Raw genomic sequence first — 23,554 nt, forward strand, 5'->3', positions numbered from 1 at the left:
TTATTGTGTTATTTTTCTTCCATTTGACCAAAAACAATTTCTGGTGGAATGGCTTGACTCTGGAATACCAATTGACAAAGATTACACATCTATATTCATGAAATTGTATTTACAAAGCATAGTCTGTCACATGAAAAGTGCTTTAATTACTGTAGTGAAAAAAAAGGACATGCAAGGTGAAGAGGATTTACAAAAAGCAACAAAAAAAAAACACAACATATCACATACCAAAACAACAACTTCAAACAAAACACAGAAAATCAAAAGTCATAGCATATTTTATCCACAGTGAACTGTGTTTTCATAGCTTCATTGTGATAGATATCTCTCATGATAACTACATATCTTTTAAATGTTGTACTAAATAGTACTACTGAGAAAGTGCAACCACAGAGGCGGCACATAGCTGGCATTCATTCAAAGTGAAACAGTGAAAAATGAACAGACTGGATTTCAAGTGCACGTACAAGCATTTCTGTCTCACAGAGCTACTCAGTGGGCACAGCCTCAGAAACACAGCTTCAAAGGGGAAGGAGTAGCTGCTATTATCAAGCCTTGCGATGAAAAGAAAACATATGAATGGCGTGTCTCTGAATGAATGAAAATACAAGAAGCTTGTCGGGTTTCTAACTGGCAGTTTAAAAACTGGTTCTTAGGCTTTGCCCACGGTATTAAATTCAAAAACATGTTTGTATATTATTTGAAATATGATCTGTGAAACAGTTCCAAAGTCAATCAAACATAAGACTCCTTGGCGTAAGAAATATCCTCAAACACGGGCTGGCTACATCTCCGTGACACAACCTCACGATGACCTGCAGACACAGACTCGGACATAGCTCTCTGGCGGAAAGCCTGCCGCTGCTCGACAACGTTGGCTTTGTCCTGTGCTGCTTGAGCAAAACAGTCTATGTACTGATTGACTGAGCAGGTAGTTGGGAAGTCATAATTTACAGAGGATGGACGGGACCTTCTCTCCAGCTGTATGGCATCGTGTACAGTCATTGATCCATACTGCGGAGGAGGACTCGTGTTCCTCAACGCCTGCTTGTATGACGGAGGCCTGCAGGGCAGCTTGCTGTCCGCCTGCTTAAACACTTCAATGGCCGACAGAGGGCGTGGTTTACGCAGAAACTCAGCAGGAGAGTCCTCCTGGAGAGTTTCACAAGGGAAGGAGTTTTCCTTCTGGGAGTCTTTCTTCACACTGTTTCTACTGAAGGTCCCTAGGCTCCTGGTCCTTATTAGGACTCTACTGGCAACTCTCATGGACTGTGAACGCCTCTTCTCCTCTGAATTCGGCCTGGCAATGTCCTGCTGAACTTTTCCAGCCACTGAAGGCTGGTTGGAGGTGTTTGCTTTCCTGGGGCAGGCTGGCGACCCCACGGGGGAACTGGTGAAAACAGAGCCTTCAGATTGATTTGAGGCAGCACTCTCAAGGGAAGAGCACGAGCAGTTACCTGCCATGTAGGGCAGAGGATCCGTGTCGGAGTTGCTGCTCAGCACTTGTCTCGCTCCACCTCGTCCTTTGAGCAAGAAGGAGTCGTCTGAGATCTGCTTTTTCAGAGGCTGCTCCTCAAAGTGTCTCCTCTCCACTGAGCAGTCGTCGTGGCTCCTGGAGTGACTGCACAGGCTCTCGAGGTCCGCTGAGAGGAGGATGATGGGCTCGGAGCAGCGACGGTCGAACGCTGGCTTTGTGTTGAAGATGGCATCAGCTGGCCAAGAGGAGGCGGTGAAGCTCGGTCTGAGAGAGGAATATGATCTAGTCTCTCCCGCCTCTCCGTCTCCATCTGGGTCGGTGCTGTCATACGCAGAGTCGTGATGCTGGGAGGACAGTGAGTCTGCAGAGTGGGGAAACAAAGACATGAATAAGATCTCTAAATTTGACCAAAGTCAAACCTAAGGTTCCCAACCCCAATCATACAGTAATAACAGAGACTTGAGTGATGTGCAAATGTACCTTCATCGGTATCCAGCAGATTTAGGATATTCTCTCCAAGTATCTCATAATGCTCAATCAGGAACTGAGTTAGCTCTGTGACCTGCAACAAATCAGAAAAAGAAGTCAAATTAACAACAATATAAAAATGATATAAAGAATTCAGAAAAGCAAAGCTGTGGTTCAGAACAGATACAGTCCAGACTCAGTGCATTGCTTCAATCGACCAACATAGTGTGTGTTTTTATTGGTCCTCAACTCAACAAAGAGCCAACAAAAGTCAGTGCAAGTGTAACTTTATGAAACCTTTTGAGGTTTTCTGCACGGTGAAACCACAAAGCTTCAAAGCACCAGAACTGAGAAAGAATATTCATAACAAATCTCTCTCACCTTCTTCATCTTTTCCTTCTGCTCATCCAGCGGGGTGCAGTCCAGCTGCAGCAGCGTGGGGGCGATACACACCGCCAGGTTGTAGGCATCCATCTTGTTGCTGTCAGCGTTTTTGAGGATGTGATGGAGGACGCAGACGAGATGCTGCAGGAGGAGTTTGTTGGGTCCTGGGAGGTCGTCCACCACCCTGTAGGCGGGTAGCAAAAGGAGGAAGGAAGAAAAAAAAAAAGAGAACAGGAAAGAAGACTTTAGTTTGGCGCTCGTTTTTTTCAATTGAATGTTTCTTCCTTCTTTCAAACTGAACACAAACTAAAATGGAGAAGTGGTTTGTGTTCAGCCTACAGGAGCACATTGGACATTTTTCTGCCAGACTCAACACTCAAAATATCCATCTGTTTACTTTTGACCACATAAGCAGTAATGAGAACTCCAACAGATTTCCTTTCATATATAAATAAATAAAAAATGATAATGGGCAAATACACGCTGGGGGTCACAGTTGCTGGTAAACGTCTCGGCTCATTAGCAGGTATTCATTGCTTACTTCTTGATTTCTAGAGCTCTCTGCTGGGTGTCTTCAGTGTCCAGAGCTGCCATCCACTTGTCATAGAGTTCAGACACCAGCAGGCTGCCAGGAAGTTCCTTCAGAAAACTCTGCAACGAACAAGAGAGGGAGTCGATGATGAGACACAGCGCTTATAAATAGAAATGATCTGGTGTGACATTCAGACTAAACTGGTGCTTATCTTTAGGATTGGATGTGGGTGAGAACACAAATAACATAAAGGCATCAAGGATGGACCTCATATTGGGCATACTGACTCACTACATTGTGCAATATTTCATAGCAGATTAAATAGCATAAAACTATAGTAGTGGTGGTGGTGGTGGTGGTACAGGGGTGGAGAGTAACTAATGGTACTTTACTTAAGTATTTCCATTTTATGCAACTTTATACTTCATTACATCTCAGGCAAAGATTGTACTTTTTGCTCCACTACATTTATATGACAGTTACTTTGCAGATTCAGATTATAAGAGCTTTAACCCCATATTTAACAGCTGCAATGCTAAAGTCAGGCTTGCACATAAATGCATAATGAATCATTTAGCTGTTGCTACTTTAAGTATATATGAATGCTAATACTTTTGTAGTTTACTTAATTTGAACGCAGGACTTTTACTTGTATTAGAGTATCTCTACACTATGGTAGTGTTAACGTTTTACTCAAGTAAAGAAGATCTGAGTACTTCTTCTCCCACCGCTGTGGTAGCAGTAGCGGTAGTATAGTAGCTGTAGCAGCAGCTGTGATTGTGGTGGTCACATATAAAAACATAATGGTAACATAGGCGGAGCATCAGGTGAAATAGTAGTTGAATTAATGCTAATGGTGTAGTAGGTACTGTAGCAGTAGTGGTTATTTATAGGAGTAGTATTTATAGTGGTATTAATGGTATAATATAAAATGGTAACAGTATGGGAATTTACTTTAAGCAGCCCGACAAGCAGAACGACCGGCTGGACCTCCATGTCCACCTCCAGGCCGCTGTTCAGCTGCTCTCTGATGTCCTTCATGTTCCTGTTATTGCAAGGTTTCCGAAAGACTCCCTCTGTGGACGGCCCTCTCTTCCTCAGCAACACCAGCACCTCCTGGTGAAAGGACGGGGACGGAGAGACGTGAGATTATCATAGTACAGACAGAAACCAGCTGAGTGTGTTGAGTGCAATTATGGGCTGAGACTAATCGATGTGCAGAGCATGCGCTCGCGTGGTTTCCTGCTGTCAAAGAGCTGTCAAAGTTCAGCCAAGAAGGTGTTTGTTTATTACTTATGAGTTGTCTTATATTCAGCCTTGAGTAGTGCTATTCCTTAAAACAAAATGCAAATCTGAGAAACAAACGTTTTCTGAATACATTAGCTCTTTGTCTTTAAGACAAACTTGACTGGCAAGAGGAAGTGATGAGATCTGACATTTAAGGTAGAGGGTTTACTTACTGTGACTGGTTTGGGAAGTGAACATTCATCTGGGCATATTTTACAGAGGGGCTGTCCAAACAGCTGAGTTTTGGTATCAGTATCTGCTCGGCATGCTTTGTTGATGAAACTAGAGCCCTTTCTGAGCCTCTTCACCAGGTTCCACTTGGTTTCTGGGGGAAGCAGAAATGTTTGATTCAACGTTACACATTATACGTACAGATTAAAGCATTTATGTAAGTCTTCTGTTCACAATAATTCAAAAGTAGTGCAACATAGCAACAAAACCAGATGTGTGCAAGATTTTAACCCAGAGCGCCAATGTGTCAAACAGTTTTCTTCACTTGCTCACTCTTATCAGTAGTTACATTTCCCTTTTCTGTCTTTGTGGTTGTGCTCTGTGGTCTCATCTCTACACATGGCACAATTAATGAGCCCCTCCCTGCATCAAAACTGCCACTTTCGAACTCACCAATGGGATGTTTGTCCTCCTGGTTGTTCAACTGCTTTGACACCGCGCAGATCTTTGCATCGCCCTGGTAACAACATTTTTTAAAAAAAGGGATGTGGTGATGAGTATGCAAGAGGAACAGCATGCAAATAGGATAGAAGGGAGAAGGGTGTTGTGTTTTGTCAATCGCCCAGCACCACACACCCTCGCTATTCATGCATTAGTTCAAGTTAGAGTGAAGACATCATGTGACAAAAGACACTTATGGAAGCCAACAATCAGTCGCATACAACTTTTTCAAATCACTTTTGAATTGTGATTCAGATGTATTTTTTGGTAGCTACAGTTTATGCATTTCAGACAAAGATCTCAACATGAGTGGAAAGACATCTTTAATCTCAAGAAGCCAGTAAAATGCAGATTTTACTTACATCAATTGGAAGCTCAATGAATTGCGCCATGCTACCTCCTGTTAGAGTTTTAGTCTAAAAGAAGAGAGAGACAGAGAGAGAGATTATTTACTAAAAAGCTCATTTTGAAATACATTTTGGTTTCTATTGGACATGGTAGAGCGAGCAGTGAGAGACTTACTGTGATGCTGCCACCCAAAACCTTCATGAGGACGTCTGGTGGGGAAGAAGCACAACCAGCTCTCGCTTTTGCGTCTTTAATTTTTCTGTGAAAAGATACCCATAAATTTACAATTTGCACCTAATTCTTTTAGTATTTACACTTTTTAGTCTATATTTTAACTTAACCTAACCACACAAAATCTGTCTTACTTTATGTTTTTGTGTATCAATCCTTATAGTGGTTTATTATAATGCTATCGTGTAGTTCTTTATTTATTTATTTTTAGTATTAGAGACAAAATGTACACTGCTCTTCATTATTTAAAGATGTTATCTTGCTGGAGTCGACACGACATTATCTGAAAATATGTGTTTCTACATTCATTTGAAATTCAACATCTTTATTGATTTCGCTGATAATTTGATGCCTGCAGCAATACTATGTTGTCAACATTGATCAAAATGGCTGTACATTGTAGCTTGAGTACTATCTAACTATTAATGATGATAATTGAAAGGCTCTTGAGTTGAATACATATTGACTGTTAAATACATAATCTGTGAATAATGATTTTTCTTACCTGTGAAGAATATCTAACCAGCGTTCTTTAACCTCAGGCGAGCTGTGGGCAAAATAACAGCATGGTGTGAGTTACTCATCCACAGAGAGAATCAAACCAGCAGATAGATACAGTGGGAGGAATGAGGCAAAGCGTGCACCCACGGCGGCTTTTAACAACTCTGGTGGAAACTGTAACACAGTCATGGGAACAGGAAGCAGCGTCACGGCAGCCCCCAATCAGACGCCTTCCACTTCCTCCTAGACTAGGTTTACTGCGGCTCGGTGTCCACGAGTGGAAACGTGATGGCGAAACAGATACGTGGGCCCACATGTGCACCTGAAGGGCCTCATCTTTTGACAACACGTTGTTCAGTTTGTTGCCTCATTAAGGCAGCTTGCAGTATCACATGGTTGTGTGCATATTGAGCAAGAGTCTTACAGTCTCTCTTCCACGATCATCTGCTTGTGAGGGAAACTTTCACATAATGAATCATTACGAGAGACAAACATTCAGAAAATAAATGAAACTCAAATCCCACCAGTGGGGCTCATCAACTTCTTGGAATACATAGCGAGTCAAACGCTAAAGGTTTTAATTACTTTTTCAAGAAACGTGGGAGTCAGTGAACAACACAAATGACTACCACGTTTCTCTACTGGTGCCATTTAGTGCCTTAATGAGACAGATGAAGAGCAACGTTTCATTCATTTTAGTAAGTTACCCTGTCTAGACAAAAAGTATGACACAGTGTTGCTCCTGCACTTCATCTTTATGGTAAAGGCCAGTATTTGTAGACAAAGTCTGATGTTAATCCCCTCACATGAACACTGGTTTGCTGAGCTGCTCCGCACTTCCTATTTTGCAACCTCTTGTCTTGTGATGCTGCAGGGATGACTTTCTCTTTGTTACTTCCCTGTTTTCATGATGGCCACAGATCATATGACCATTTACTATATGTGTGAATGTTCCATGAACAGCCTCAGATTTCATTTATTTAACGCCTGACGAAAAAAGACTGTCAAATAAGAAGCAGGAAGCCTGTGTTTGTATGCTGTTCTATCGCGTGTGAAAAAAAAGTTAAAGGAATAGTTCAACATTAGGGAAACATAGAAATTAGCTTTCTTGCCAAGAGTTTCATGATTCGATACCAATCTCTCAGAAGCCAGCCAGTTAGCTTAGCTTAGCACAAAAACAGGGGCAAACAGTTAGCCTGGCTTTAACTGAAGGACACATAATCCAGCACCTCTAATTAACGTGTTACATCTCATTTGTTTAATCTGCACACAACTTGAAGCTGGGCCTGCGATAGATTGAACTAATTTGATTCATTTACATTTTTGGTTTTGCAAAATGTGTAAAATGTCCACAAAATTGAGCTATTCCGACATGCTCAAATCAAAATCAGAATACCAAGCAGTCACTTACAAGGAATTATTCTTAGCAACTGTCACAATAAACATAATACGAGAGAAGATAAATAAACTGAAGCACTGGAGGTTACTGCTGGTTAAAATGGTCTTGTAAACTGTGATGTGAATAACGACTGACTGCAGGGGGCTAGCTGGCTCTGGCTATCTCATAGTGAAATCAACTTCTACATCAAGGACTCTTGTTCCGTGTTTGTTGAACAGATTTTATCTCTGGTTCTGTGATGTGAAGCCACAGGTGGTGCATGTCTGCATTGCACATGAAAAACTAAAAATATGACATTTTAATCATGTTTTAGTTATAAAAAAAAATGAAAACCATAATCGTCTCCAAATATGACAAAAATCAAGATTGCCTTGTTTTTTTTCCCTTTCCTCCCGGCACTACTTATACATGCAAATCCCTAAATCACACTATACCTTTAAAGAGATATCTCCTCCTAATTCACTTCTGGAGTGAAGGATTAAATTCAAGAGGAGATTTGGGGTGTAAGAGAAAGAATACCAATAAACTGAAGATCCTCACAGCCAAACATTAGCATTATCATGCTTGTGCATGTGTATTCAGGCATGCATGCACGTGTGATTCAAATCACTCAACACAAGGCTGTTTGTATGTGAGTCACCTGCTGCGTGTGCACTCACCAAAAACACACCAAACAAACAGTGAGATCCCAGGCCAAGACGAGTGTCACTCTGAGGTCAATATCCCCCGTCGTTCCCTCCTCTTCCTCCGCTTCATCTTCAAACCCGTAAAGCCAAACGTCCTCGAGGCTCACTCTGTGCTTCAGGCGGTAGCTGGTCGTCGACCTGTTCGAACAAAAGCAGAAACAAAGGCGACAGCCATTTAAATAGTCTTTTCTGCTTCCATTTCTCACAAAGGTTGAAATGCAGGTTTCAGTTCTAAATTTCTGTCCCAGTGACAGATTTCTTTTTTTTTTCCTTCTACAGTCATTTTTTGGAATGCAATGAAACAAAGAGATTGTCTTGAGGCTGTCTTTAGAAGATTTGGGGACCATTCTTGGCCTCAATTGAATTGTGCACATGAAAACATCACAAGGAATAGTCTTTGATGCAAATATTGATCGTCAAGAATTAAGAGATATAAAATCTCTCGGACATTTTGTCAGTGCAGTAAAACCATTACAAGGAATGCTTGTTCATATTTCTGAATAAAAAAGCTTTAAGCTCTTGAACAGGTGTGACATTAAACTGAACAGCATGTTTGACATGCCTTATAAACTACAGAAATATCAAGTAGGACAAACTGAACCCTCAATTCTCAGTGACTGAACTCCTTGATCAATATCGCTGCACTCTTTGTGTCCTGAAAGGTGGACGTTGTGAGAGGCGATGGTCGAGTCTAAATGAAAAGCTTAAAAACAGCTTCCACAAAAGGTGCCTAACAAATGATTAGCGGGGAATCATTCCCGCTCAGATGTTCACGGCATCTGGTCGTGACCCTGCTAACCTCTGAGTGTTTGCAGCAGAGGCGTGCTGACTGGATCCTGGAGCGCTGACAGATTGAAAGGAAAAACAGAAGAGTCAGAAAGGTCAGAAGACAAAAGGGACGTGCACTTTGAGGACTAAGGAGGTGTTATGGTATAGAAATAAAGAGAGAGAAGTGATGTGCAACTAACCAGAGGTAATATAGAAAGGTTGATGCTATTATAGATGGCCCGCAATGATGCTTGCCCGAATCTGGGAACGTTTCCAGTTCCAATCCCCTGAACAATATGCTATTTTTAACCCCAACCACTCGTCCCTCCAGACTGTTCATTCTAGCATCAATGGAAAGGCTGTGAGAAATAAACATGGACAGATTCAAACACTGGGGGGTCGTGGGGGAAATATGAATTGAGGGTCCCCTTGACCCTGATCATTGTTAAAGTAAACAGTGCACACAGCAGATTAAAGATAGATCTGTTATATTTTATTTCACATAAAAGACATGGCACACAGTTTTCCGAATGACTTGCTGTGTGATTACCACCAGCATACTATCAAAGCCTAATAAACAAAGGTACAGGCTTTACTTGCTTCTAGCCTTTATGCTAAGCTAAGCTGAGATAACTAGCTGCTAGCTGTTGTTTCATGTGTATTGGACAGACATGAGAATGGTATCAATCTTGGCATTTAACTCTCAGCAATGAGAGTTAGTTGATTTTGTGATTTCATGATGCTTATTCCCAAACCACTTGAAATTATAAACTGACACGCAGAAAACCAAGTTGTTGTTTGTTGGCCTCTGGAGGTCTTGTTGATAATCCAGCCGTGGGAAATAAGGATATAAAATTAGGTAAATAATCAAGGTTATTTTTATATATATATATATATAGACTCAAAAGACTCCAAAGTCTGTTTACGATATCTTACTGTAGTCCCAGCTTACCTACTGGAACAGTGGGCAGGTTGTGGTACACAGATGAGTGTGATTGTCCTCCCACTCAAAAGCTATAAAACTTCCACCGGCTTTGACAAACAGCTCTACTTTGACTAAGATGAGCAACAACCTGAAGCTTGTTTACTTTGATTTTTTTTTCAGTTTAATCGTCTAGAAATCTGCCAGATCAGATCATGTTGATTTCATCCAACAGGAACTAAGTAAAGGGAGGTTTTCATTGTAATTATTGTTATAATAATAACACAGAAGTGATTAAAGTATAGGCCTATATATTTCTCTTGGTATGTTCCGGGATTCACCTCACTTCAAGGTTGATATTAGATGTAATATTGTCAGAACTTCAGCTGAATATATGTTGAAACTAGTTTTTGCGAAGAACATATTTATTCCCCCTCATGTGACTCCACTAAGAGGGAACCACCATGCTTTCTTCTTCTACTTATGTCAGGTCAGAATGACTAAACTCAAACAGTTTTGTGTGCTGGGAGATTCCCAAACAGTCCAAGCATGAAGACCAAAAATACACGTTTTTTTTTTACTTCCTCTTTCACTATCCCATTCTAACTGTCAAAACAATGTGTCAACTTTTTGTTCCGTGGAAACTTCTTTGATTTTCTTCGAAACCTCTCTGGGATGTATATCAATATCTACACTTCTTACTTGAGTTTAGCGAAGACAATGACATCGCTGAAGAGGAACAGGTGTCTCTCCTTGGTCTTCGAGCCGTCTGTGACCTGAACACACTCATCCAGCAGCAGCTCTTCGTTCTCACTTGTGAGGCCGAGGACAAACGGACTGTGCTCCACTGAGTCCCAACAGGAAGCCTCCTCTCTGAGGGAAAAGGACATAAAAGAGGTGGAAGACAGGGACGACTCGCAGCCAGACAAGTCTAAATTTGGTAATTTTGCTTCGGGATTACATGTTTTTAAATTGTTTGCAACATTTTCCAACCTCTTATGGCCATACAACTCAGATGCCATTGGAATATCTGAAACATTTATTGTCACCAATGTTAAACTGTGGGGTTTTTTTATCATTCCAAAAAGACATTTAGGTCTTACAGTAAATGGTTTAATGGACAGCAATAAAACAAAACATCCTAAAATTCTGAAAACACCAACTATACAAGAACCAGTGCTTGGTTGACAGACGTGGGAATTCAAAGACGCAAACTTTTTCAGTTCAACATTTGGGGGGAAAATGTTAATTTGCTTTTTTGCCAAGAGTTAGATTAGAATATTGATCATATTGATCATAGGTGATCACCTACCTGATTGAACTCAGGTATGTGTCTATGCTAGTGTGAATATGAAGCTGAAGCCCAAAAAAAAGCAGCTAGTCTGGCCCCTGTTGCTGCAACTTGTAATGTTTACCAGCCCCAACAGCAAGTGTCTGTCTGTGTGTGTGTGTGTGTGTGTGTGTGTGTGTGTGTGCGTGTGCGTGTGCGCACACCACAGCACCTGTTTTGAGAAGGCTACTTGGCCAGGTGTGTATGTCCGTCTGTCTGTAACCGCGCAACATGCAGTCACAAAACTTTACTTTACCACCACACAATCAGCAAAGATGATGTGCAACAACTCCAAAGTTAGGTTGTTCTTTGGGTGCTAAAGAGTGACCTGAAGAAAAAAAGGTATATCGCTGATTCTAATCAATAGCCTCCAGCACTATGATCCTTTCCTAAATACCACAGAGAGAGTGGAATTAGGTTTTGATTTGATGAAAAATGTCAGATCTGTGTGTGAAGGCATTGTCCACCATAACAGATCAATATCCTGTCAATAACTTGATATTATTTCATTATAGACTTCTTAGAATAAGACACTAGTATTAACTATCTGATTTGCTTGGAGCGGAGACGAGGAGGGACTTTTTTTATTGAATATTTCCGCAACTTTGCACACAACCGGACAACAGCAAAACAGATTTAATCTTAAACAGAAAACAAGCAGTGGATTTGGCTACAGTTCTTGATTCTTCTGGGGATTACCGCTCATCTCACATGCTCTTTACAGCCTGACTCAATTATTTGATACCTCACAATAAAATAACCTGTAATTTAAAAAGAATCAATTTGTTTAGGTCACTGCGGCAGTCATGTAGAAAATGTGCACCAAATCAACACGCAATTAAGCCAAGGTGTACAAACACAAGAAGTAAGAGTGGTTTGTTCTAAATGATTATGAAACCAATGTTGGTCATTGCTCTTCCCACTGACTCTGGGTTCAGGGCAGAAATTCAAATTGTTGCAGCAGAGGTACTTTCCCTGTTACCCTTCTGGCCCACTGAAGATGACACATAAAATACCGGCAAATAAAACAAAACTACAAACTACAACTGGTGGTTATCAACATGTGTAAATGCAAACAGAAAACAACAAAATATCCTTAAAGTAGTTATATAATCACTATTTAACATGAACCACTGCTACATAACTCGACTGTTATTATCCATTTAAGTAATAGTTCAACATTTTGGTAAAAATACTTTAGTAGACCTACGACTCTCATATCTGCCCGTAAAATATGAAGACAGCAGATGTTACTCTTAGCTTAGTCTTGTTCATTCCAAAGGTAACAAAAAATGAACAAAAAACAAAGTGTAAAAGGTAAAAACAACAAGAGCTTCAACTTTTGTTCTTATAGACAGAGCAAAGCTAGTTGCTAAGCTAAGGTTAGCCTTCTCCTGGCTGTATGCACATATTCAACGGACAAATATGAGATATATAGAGGTGTCTATCTTCTCCTCTAACTCTCTGCAAGAAAATAAACTCACTGTCAAATTATTCCTTGAATATAACCAAAAGCCATATTCTAATTGTCTAAAATGTATATAATAAAAGTACATTGTAAACAATCACTTGTTTGGTTTTCTCTGCACTACATCCTTGATATGAATAATCTCATAATATAGTAGTGGAGGCCCGGGGAAACATGTTTAATTAACATTTTCCTTCATAGCTCACAAACTACTTGAAAAACACTCGTCATTATTTGATATAAGTAACGTTTATATGTGCACTAATTAATAACAGTTTCACTTATAGTCTTATTAAGACTATTGAATTAAATGTAAAACAAGAAGTCAATTGGCCCCTCGGTGGGCAAATGTAAAAGGAAGCGATTAAATTGATTGCACTGCAACTACTTATTGGTCGTGTCTGATGTGTTTTATGTTTGTAGTGTCTGTGTTTGGTTAAATGTTGTGTTTTGTGTTTATGTGAAACAGTGTATACTTTGGGATGCAAGACGCATTTCAGAAAATATTCTGATAATAAAATGAAACAAATCAAATATTGAACTAAATACATAGCTAATTATCTGGTGATGAGGTACTATCTACGTCAGAGGCTGTCCCACTACAGTGAAACTACCACCCACGAAGTCCCCCGCCTTCAGGAAATGCACAACGTGTGTGTGTGTGTGTGTGTGTGTGTGTGTTGAGAGTGGGACGTGTCTGACATTTCTCTTATTTGCTTTTGATTGACTCGCCCACTGGATGCTCCGGGGGTCTTTGCCCGACCACTGTGACAACAACTCTAAAAGGTTAAAGAGTTAAACATCAGACATAGAAGAGGAGGTGATGAAACGGTAAACGGACGGCATTTACACAGCGCCTTTATACCAGACAGAACCTGACTTGACTGGACGCAGAAAGAATGACGTTACAAAGCCAAGAGATCAAACCAAAAGAAAGTTTGGCTGTTGACAAGAGCCTTCAAGCAAGTACTGCTCTCTCAGTGACGAAGGGTTTTCTTGATCAGAAAACTAAAGCAGTGCTCAGTCCTTGAGAATATGAAATCTGCTTGGAGGTCCGAGTCCCCTCCACCCTCCCTACTACCTGACAATAACATAACAAGGACTATACATCACATTGTTTATTATTTGGACTTCCCTGCTGTTATAACGTTGCAGATGGAGATCTAAATGGAGTTTCAAACCTTTCTCAACAATGCTAGGAACTCAATTCTGATAGGGAAATGCTGAATCTTTTACCTTATTGTTTGTTTCCCTACAATTACTCAAATTGTAATATAATGTGTGTCAACGATGGAGATCAGCTATTGAAATGCAATTCCCGGGTTGCAAAAGCCCCAGATTCCAACAGGACATGACCCCAGAACTAAATTAAAGTTTCAGATTTAATTTAAGAGTTTTTAATAGCAATACACAAACATTGTCTTAGAGGCAGCTTTTCTTTTGCGCCACAGAAAATCTCACTGGTCAAAAATAAACCTCAGTGGGTGAAATTGATTTTTGTTTACCTTAATAAAGTTGGTCGGTGTTTAAGACAAACCGTATGAAGAAGCAGCTACTGTAAAATGAAGACGCTGAGTATTCTCTCTATAACAACAAGACAGGTGACCCTGCAAATTCAAAATAAACAATACAAGGCATTGGCACCCGTGGACATCACAGTATTTGGCATAAGTTTTGCCCTCAGTTACTCTGTGTTTTAAAAATGTGTGCAGATAAAACTAAAACACCATTCTTTTTTACTCCCCACAAGTTTGTATTTCACTTTCTATACCTCACAGTAGCAACCTCACAATATGATGCTACCAGAACTACAGCACAGGTCGGGACTTCCCATCAGGTACCAAACATATCAACACTGAACACATACAACATACAACACATACAAGATGATTAAATAAAATGTATTAAAAATATATGTATGTCAGTTACACCTTATTGCTATTTGTACAGCTAATCTAATTCTAATACCTTCATGTCTTCAAGCTGCTAAAAATCACAAAAGACACAATATAAGAGCCAACTACAGCCAATCTGAGGACTGAACATGATAACCTTTTGATTAGGTTTTCTTGAGATAATGATTTGAAATAGTAGCCCGATTCATTTCGGCCAGTCTGGTCCTCAGAGTTGTTGTGAGTGATGTTAAAGGAGTTTGTGCAGGTTGCTGTTTCAGAACCCCGCTCTGTAAATCCCCCAGAGGGACATCTGTGTTTGTGGCCTGAACAGAGTGGGCTCTGTGGCCTGCAGGGTGATATCAAGGGGACGTCATGACTGTTTCTGTTCCACACGTGGTGGGGCACATGAATGGGAGGGGAAAATAAGTTTCTTTATATGGTATGTCATGTGCCCCTTTGTGACGCGAGGTGATTTGAGATTGTATTCCTATGTGCTGCCATCTGCAGGCCGGAGGCTGCAGTGAAGGAAACAGATTTTTGCCTTGTAATCCGGAGTCTCTAAATCGTGTGATTTTCACACTACATCACTGCGAGCACCGAGCCGAACTGGATTTGCCTCAGATCTGGGGCTTTTGTCGGGAAGCTCCAAACACTGTCAGCGAGCGGAGAATCAGGGCTAGAGTCATGTAGTCTGAAAAAGGCAAAACATAAAACTTTGCAACTGATATTTAAATTGATATGTGTGTGTAAACTCATTTTAAATAATTTAACTAAATATTCCCAGATGCTCAATTTGTCAGTGTCAAATATAGGACATTGCCTGAATATGAAACAGTCTAAAGCAGTGATTTCCAAGCGTTGAGGTTTGTGAACCTTTGAAGCAAACTAACCGCCCCTTTACAAAAGGGAACATTTCTTGAATAGCACTTGGGGCAAAGCGCGATATCTTTCCTCCTTAGATTCATATTTTGAATAGGCCTGCAGATATAAAGCTACTTTGTGTTTCTCAAGCTAATAGAAAATAGCAAAGTCAAGTAAACATGTTGAGATCACTCACATCCATCAAGGTTTGGAGCCACTGGTCTGAAGTTAAAAAAGGTTTCTTAATTTAAATCCGGATATATCGGATCAAAGAAAAAGCATCCAATGCAGATTTCAACACTTAACACACCAGAACATTCTGCAATTTTTAACATTTTACAAATGTCGTTGCGGCTGATTTGAGCAATTTACAGTGAAATACCTCACAACTTTAGAAAACAAATAAACACTGTGAAGGAAGAAAATTCCTCAGAAATACGTCATAACAGACAGCACCTGCTGTGAACAGCTGCATTTAAAAAAAAAAAAATGTCAGATGACACATTTACTATCTGCATCAATACCTGCTTTAAAGCTGTGCAGGCTAGAAGTAAACATTCATTGCAAGTGGGGAAACAACTGCAGACAAATTGTTGTTTTTGCTACATCACTGACATTACATCTTCATTATTCATGTCCTTATGGTTCAGGTTTAATCTTTGAACTTTCTGATGTTTTTCAAGCTCAACATTTTTGATTTATTAGTTAGAATCTCAATTTTTCCTCCATCTCTCATCTGTTTGATACATTCATTTCTTCTCTTCATCCCTCATGTTTTTTTGTTCTTTTAGCTGCTTTTGTTCTTTTAGCTGCTGAAAACTGTCCTGACTGGCAATGGGTTTGTAATTGGTTCAATTGGAATATAATTATTTACATAATTGTGCATCGTCAATCAATAAACCAATCCAGCTACACAACCATTACTTTTGAAGATTGTGATTGCGCTTGCTACTCTTTGTTAGGAGTGTATGAATAGGACAACGGGCATTACAGAAAACTATCATATATGTTTAGAAAATGTTCAATGGATAGAAAAGGGTTAAAAACAATGATGCACACACCTGATAGGAGACCATGGCATCCCTAACGCCTTCCCAAAGACCAGTGACGGGGCCGAGCGTCGTCTGTGAGCCAAGTGTCTGAGGTGCTGTAAAAAAAAACAGAGGAATTGTAATAGTGATACAATGTTTATATACATTTATCTATCTATTAATAGGGCCTTTCTTATATTTATTTTATTAACGTGATGTTCAAACACTAGCTACAACCTGAATCATAGCGTGATTTTTACACTCCAACTAGAGCTGTAGATCAGCAGCTTCGAGGTATTTGACAACCCTTTTTCTCATGCAGTTGTCTCTGCAGTGTAGGTGAATCTTTTGTCTCCATATTGTCCCACAGTCATGGACATTTAGATGATAGCATCACTAGGGCTGCAACAAACCTGTTTTCTTGATTAATCCTTTTGTATATAAAATGTCAGAAAACAGTTTAACATGTTCATCACAGTGTCCTTGAGCTAGCTTGATTTCCATCAAATATCTAAGACACTCAGCTAACAAACATTTTGATGCAAGAACAGTAGAAATATCACAATCGAGGAGATGGAACCACCAAATCATTGCCATCTTTACTTTGGAGAAAACCCTGAATGAATGAATCAATGACCTTAACATTCAAAGCTCTAACCATGACTAATCACTACTCAAAAGACCAAAATGTCAACAACTATTAAAACTTGATGTAGTATATAAAACACAGCATGACTAACCTATATGTTGCGCCTACATTTTGTTTAGAAATAAGATTTGCTGGTTAGTTTGGGAGAAATGTGGCGCAGCAATCAATGTTTTTAATTTTAAAAATAGGTTGGTTTGAGGTGCAGGAAGGAAAAGCTCAGAGCTGCTCTTAAACAGAGATGGGAAACTTAACCAGACACACAATTACCAAAACAACCTGTTAGTCTTAATCCATGATGTGTTTTCTCTTGCAAAACTGACAAATTCCGTTTTGACAACATGATAAAGCCTAAATCTCCTTGCCAGTCCCTTGTGTCGCTTTTCTATGTTCATTTTATTGTCGTCTTTTTCCGTCTCATTGTGGAGCATCCAGCAGTGATGGGCTAATTACTGCCCCCTGGGACCAAAGTGCAGAAACCCCACTGGTGGAAACTGAACACGCTGTCAGTGGTGGATGTGCATTACAGACATAACAGAAGACATAATGAATTCTGTCCGAAAGCTGCAGAGAAAAAGAGACGCATGCTTCAGCAAACTTCATTTACCAAAACAGATTGCTTCAGAAATTGTTTCCGTTCGCTCTGTTGAGACGACAAACCGAGACGACACCATCACGCTGAAAATGTTTGGATCTCTCTGAAGCCACCCACCCATGACAATAACATATGGAGTCCCAACAGCATGTGATCTTGATTTCCTGAATGTGTCTGCATCAACAACACGGCTTTCATACTGCAAACAAGTCAATCAAAGCTTTAAAAACTTCCCTAAAGAAAGTCGACTGTACCAAGTGGACCCAGTGATGGATGTTGAAACCCTTAGAGTTGGTGGTCGGTTGAGTAATGCTGCACTGCCAGCAGAATCCAAATATCCAGTCATTTGCATGACATGCAGGAATAAATCACATGCTGTTTGGTTAATTTGGGTGAAAGAACACAAGCAGATTTTCCATCTTGTTGAGGCTGCTCTTGTGCTCTAATTGCTGGACAAACTGAGAAATTGGATTCATCAGAACTGAAGACAAAGAGAAAAAGAGAAAAACAAAACAAACAAAAGCAGGAAGACTTGACAAAGCATCTCTTTCTGGCCTCTCTCTCTCTCTGCAGCCCGTTCCATGTTGGCACACAAAGACTGACTCGTGATGGTCCGTGACCAGAACACGAACGACCAGGGTGACATTCAACATACTTACATAACTATATGTCAGTAAGTTATGCGCACATTGACAACTTATAGTGGAATAGTGGAATGTGGACACATCAGAGAGCTATGCAGTATTTTGTTTGCAAGCGCCTTAGATAACTAGTCACTTGCTAACAAAGCTAACATTTGCTCCCCAACAGCTAACTTTTCTCATCCCATCATAATTTTAATTATCCTGGACATAAGGTGCTAAAATAATCCTTTGACATGCGGAAATCTTGTGTGTTTAGCAACAAGCATTTTGTTAGCGTTTCAGCCCTTGGTTGCATATTGAGTGCTGCAAGTATCTTAAAACCTGGAAATGAGTTAGCATTTTTGAACTTCTGGTTCCCTCGTCTTGAAGCCAAAGTTGTTGTTCTTTAAATAAACTTGCCTCCAAATACAAAGAAATGTAAGGAACTCTAGAAAGTGAAATGTTTCTCCACCGCGCACAAAACTCACTATCACCATCGTCCAACTTCGTTATATTAAAACAAGATTAAAACAAGATTTTTTAGGTCATTATGTTGAAAGACATGATGAGATGAAGGAGAGACGGTCAGATGAAACTGCTGTTCAATTAGTAATTACAGGAAAACGTGCATATGTTCATCTTCTGAAAATTCTTGAATTGATATGAATATTGGTCATGGCAAGTTTAATGTAGCAGGATGCGCTCTTAAAACCTTATTACCCCTCAACAAATGTGATTATTCAAATCTGAAATGCGACCCAACGAGTCCTCATTAGTCCACATTAAAGTGTACTGCTCTGTCCCCTCTATGGTTAAGGTTTGGTTTGGTTAAGCAACAATAACCACTTAATTAAGGTTAGATCATGAAAAGATAGGAGACATGATGGGAGCTGCAGTCGTTAGTGCAAAATTCAGACACTCGGGTGCACCCGATCCTTCCTCCCTGACCTCCTCCTTTTAGGTGAAGACACATTATTAACCTGTGTTCAGACTTCGACATAACACCAGGAAATCACATGGATATTTTTGGGGCTTGTCTAACGTGACCATGCCTTTAGAGGATTTGCAGCTGTATATATCAACTGCAAGACCACAAGAGTTTTCTTGTCAGAAAAACACATAGCTGTGCCGTTTTAGGTGTTTGAACTAACAACTGTTGAACTGGCATTTTCAGATGAGGAGAGACTTCAATTACCAACCAGGAAATTGAACTTTGGAAAGAAGAGTTTCCAGTGACACATATTCTTTTTCCAGATTATTCCACTGGTATATCTAAAGCATAGATACATTATTGCTATTCTGGTCTTAATACGCACAGGCTACATGTGTCTGTTAAAGATAATGGTTTGGACCCACCAATAACCCTCGCAAGACCTCACTACCATCTACCAATCCACCTCAGGATACAGCCTTCAAACCTCTCTCTCACACACAGCAACTGATGAACAACATGTTGATGTAATTGTCAGATTAATGAGTCTGTGTTTCACATTGAGTCACACGCAGTGGTCATCACCAACAGGATCTTTTTCACCTTTGCCTTTGGACGGGCGGATCAATACTCACAGGACGTAGAGACGCCGCAGCATCATCACAGCTTCCTCTCCTCATCGCTGCAACTCCATAATCCGGAGAGTCCATTCTGGCGTCTCCGAGCAAGTCCTCAACCGCCTGCCGTCCTGTACTGTTAGTTTGTGTGTCTGCAAGTAGAGGAGAAGCAGTTTGAGGGCTCTGCTGTGAGCGAAACAGGGAGCGGCTGCGGAGTGATGCCTGTTGTGCTGCCAGACAGCTTCTTCTAACTGGTGCTAATGAGGGTTATAAACAAAGGAGGCTTGGCTGGCACACAAAACAGGAGAGGGGGTTGTTGTGCCTGACTTGGACCCACAGTGCCACTCTGATCTGACCCACCAAAAAAAGACTGTATACATCTCTCCCTTCATCTCTCCATCCCAGCCTGTCCTGTTCCGCTCCAGTGGGGCAGTTTGCTCCAATAATGAGATCGCCGTGCCTCCCATCAGGGCCTGCCACCTCGTCCCCATTTCTAGGCTAACGAGGGTGAGATGCCGTGACTGCCAGTGCCTCCGAAAAACAGGGTCCCATCCCCCCTGTACACACATGAATAGCTGCACGCGCGCAGATGTACCTTTAGAGTTGGGTTTTTAAGGCTACTTTCATGTTACACCAAGGCCAAATATAGTGTTACCCGCACATACAATACAAGGGCAAGACAGACAGCAACAAGCAGGAGAAAGTTCAACAATAAAATGAGCATAAAGGGGGAAAAGATGTGAAGGTTGAAATGCAGTTCTTAACTGAACAGCTGTGGTGAACTTTGAAGTGAGCAATCCATCTGTGTGTGTTAATCACTAGGAAGTCTCCTTGTGACTCTCGCAGATCGAGGGTTAGCAGAGTTCAATTTTGAGTTTGTCTTAAACAGTAAGCTGCACACTGTGACCCAGCGTGACCAATCACAGCCGGCTCAGAGACACACCTCCTGATCCACTTCTCACAATATGAAAACACGCAGAACAAAGAACAGAACTTGATTTATAAGGATACTTTAAAATACGTTGGGATGATGCTGTACATACATGATACACAGTGGTGGAGGATCTATTCACATCCAAGTAAAAGTACCAATACAACAATGTACAAATACTCCACAAGAAAAAGCCCTGTTGGGTTGGGTTGTACACTCCACCAGGAAAAGTGTCACTCAGGTGAGATTCATTCATAATCCAGTTGCCATTAGAGGGCTTTAATTGTAGAATACACTGCATGAATTCTGAAAATTGAATCTGTTCTGTTCACTTTGAATAAAAGGTGAGGTTCTATCTGCATTACATGAGAGCTTTCCAAAACAATGCATTGAAATGTACAACTAAACATCCACATACATATATAGATAACAAGAGATTTTGCCCTGCACAAAGTGAATCCCTAATAAAACCCAATGTAACACAAAGGTAACCTGCAGTTTTCTTTTTCTCATTATAATCATGAATGGCCTGCTGAGTTCTTTCTTGTCCACACAGAGGGAGGGCTGCTTCCAGCTGTAGTCCAGACACAGACTCAGGAGGATTGAGCGACTGTACATTTATTTCCTGTTGATTATTAATTTTACTCTAATTAATACCCTAACCATACAGATGCAGTGATATATTATTATGTGTGATCACATTGAGTGAGAGGGAGAGAAAGCACAGCGGTGGTCAAGCAAGCTAGAAAGTGAATGAAGAGAGGGGCCGGTGTTAGTGAGAACAAAGTCGTGATTCAGAAGAATAGAACATGTTATTTTCATGTATGTATCTTCATAATGAAAGTCGCAGTGGGTGTCAGGCAGGGCCACGGACACAGGTGTAACCAAGGAAACCTGCGAGGCGAAAAAAACACAGAAAGGCTGCATGGAAGAAGCCAAGTTAGAAACATGCATTAATGGCCCACGGATACATAAAATTGGAGAGGGAGAGGAGGAGGGAGGAGGGAGGAACAGGAGAGGAGCTTGATAGCGGAAGGCTTTGGCTCCCATTAATTTTTTTCCAGAGACACAAGAAACCCTGCATTCGCAGTGCTCTAGTGGCGTAAATAGAGTACTATACCTGGCTATCGCTTTCCGGCAGAGAAACATGGCCTCAGACTTTGGGGGGTACTGACTCTCACATCGACCGCTTCACACACTCTGCTGCAAACCGCCCCAGTGTGTGTTAAATGTCACAGTCTGATGGAGCCAACAGAACCTCATTGTCTTCTAAGAGCAATGTCGCAATTCTGAGATTGTGGGAAATTCAGGGACTCCAATCCAACCAACCTGCAATTATTTGGACAAAACATGCAACCTCCAGAGACAGCTTGTTAGCAGGGGGCGATTAAGACAAACAAACAGCGCTTTTGCCCTTTTGTTATTAGTGTTTTGAGTTGGCCCTGGCCCCGGAGGACCAAAAGTTAATGGTTTCCATCCAGTTGTCAAAAGCTCAGCATGGAGCCACTGAATAGATCGCTGGTGGCTTTTTTTCAATCATTGTCAGTTTATTTATTTTCTCTTTTGAAATAGTTTCCCATTTTGTAGAGGTGAGTGTGTGTTTTGATTGGATGGGGAAAGTAATTCAGGTGCCACCGACTGATATGCCACTTTGTAAAACTTTTTCATGCTCACATGGAGCTTTTTCCTTTCAAAGTTGATTGTTTGAACACACCAAAGCACAGCGCTGCCGTTCATGCTTTGTTCTTTCTTTACTTTTTACAGTATTTTTAGACTTTGTTAAGTGTGCGTCACCACAGTAAAATTCCTGATGACGAGTTCTTACCGACGAATGCAGCTAAATCCTGTTGATGATTTGGACCATAGAGAACACATCAACGTCAACTATTGTCAAGATGTTACATAATCTGAAGTGCATACGCGGAACATCTCACTGCTGATTTTTAAAGACCTTTCACAAATACAGTCTGACACATTATAATACGACTTTAATGTTGTGCTTTGACCTGAAAGCAAAATGTCACTCTCTTTGTCCTGTTTTGTGAATATCATATAGAGAACCTTTAATTAAGCTATAGTCCTTTCAATCTCCTGTGGTTAGAAAAACGTTAACATAGCGGCTTTAAATAAACTAAGTCATCTGAATTATCCCCATTCAGATTGATTCGTCCTCTCACTTAAACACACTGTAAATGCTTAATTGCCTCCACGAAGGACTAAATGGAGCTTATTATACAGTGAGAGTGACAGACAAATGAATCTGTCTTCTTTATGACGCATGAAGCTGTTCAACCACTCAGCTGATTATTAAGAGAAGAGATGAGAGGGATTCATGATCTGTGCCAGGTTTGGATTTCTCTCCATTTATGCAGCCATTGATTTTCCCCAGAACGAGACCACGGACTGAATAACAATGTGAGGGTATCTGAACATTTTGAACAATTACATGTATACAATCAGAAAAGAGTGGTGTACAAGATGTGTTTTTTTAACAGTTTATTATTCTCAGTTATCATGGATTTGATGTCTTCTGCAGTATTGAAAACCATAAATGAGATGAGTGTACGTATTGTGACATGTGAAGTTGCTGTAAGAATGAGCCACGTTAGCAGCTCTGAGTGGCTGTATTTCGGTCTCTCAGACGTTATTCTGACTTAGAAGTTGGTGTTAGCGCTATTTACAAGTTGGCAACTCATAACTTCGATATGACACGAATGCAGCAGAAGGCACAGCACAACTTTCAGTGAACACCATCATGCAAAGTCTGCATAATACAATCATTTATTGACCACAGAATATATTTGCATGTAACCAGGGATTACAGTCAACTCTATGTTAGTTTTAATGTAAGAAGCGTGCCAAATGAAGGTATAACATTGAATAAAACACTGAAACGACAATTTAAATGTGAGTTTTTTCCCTAAATAGTTTTTTTTTTATGACAACAAAGG

General features: G+C 40.5%; 2 protein-coding genes across 2 annotated transcripts; both read right to left on the bottom strand.

Annotated features, from left to right (window-relative positions):
• On the bottom strand, nucleotides 1-6,015 carry tagapb (T cell activation RhoGTPase activating protein b). Its single transcript, XM_079180324.1, has 10 exons — nucleotides 5,905-6,015; nucleotides 5,343-5,427; nucleotides 5,183-5,236; nucleotides 4,773-4,836; nucleotides 4,322-4,473; nucleotides 3,816-3,977; nucleotides 2,871-2,980; nucleotides 2,327-2,513; nucleotides 1,958-2,039; nucleotides 1-1,838 (listed from the first exon to the last, which is right to left on the bottom strand). The coding sequence occupies exons 2-10, from the start codon at nucleotides 5,367-5,369 to the stop codon at nucleotides 736-738; spliced, it is 1,941 nt and encodes a 646-aa protein (XP_079036450.1). The 5' UTR covers nucleotides 5,370-5,427; nucleotides 5,905-6,015; the 3' UTR covers nucleotides 1-735.
• Nucleotides 6,016-7,954: 1,939 nt separating this feature from the next.
• Nucleotides 7,955-19,735, bottom strand: LOC306711668 (rho GTPase-activating protein 20-like; the record flags this gene model as incomplete). The annotated part of the gene is made up of 4 exons (XM_079180684.1): nucleotides 7,955-8,123; nucleotides 10,378-10,548; nucleotides 16,291-16,376; nucleotides 19,691-19,735. The coding sequence occupies 4 exons, from the start codon at nucleotides 19,733-19,735 to the stop codon at nucleotides 7,955-7,957; spliced, it is 471 nt and encodes a 156-aa protein (XP_079036810.1).
• Between the last annotated feature and the right edge of the window lie 3,819 nt (nucleotides 19,736-23,554).

Source organism: Pholis gunnellus (genome assembly GCF_910591455.1).
Source record: "Pholis gunnellus genome assembly, chromosome: 19".
NCBI classification, from domain to species: domain Eukaryota; kingdom Metazoa; phylum Chordata; class Actinopteri; order Perciformes; family Pholidae; genus Pholis; species Pholis gunnellus.

Coding starts and splice junctions, on each gene's coding strand:
- tagapb (XM_079180324.1), bottom strand. CDS start 5,369: ATGAAGGTTTTGGGTGGCAGCATCACA. Junction 3,978..4,321: donor CACTTCCCAAACCAGTCACA/GTAAGTAAACCC, acceptor TCCTTTCACCAG/GAGGTGCTGGTGTTGCTGAG. Junction 1,839..1,957: donor TCTGCTGGATACCGATGAAG/GTACATTTGCAC, acceptor CCCACTCTGCAG/ACTCACTGTCCTCCCAGCAT.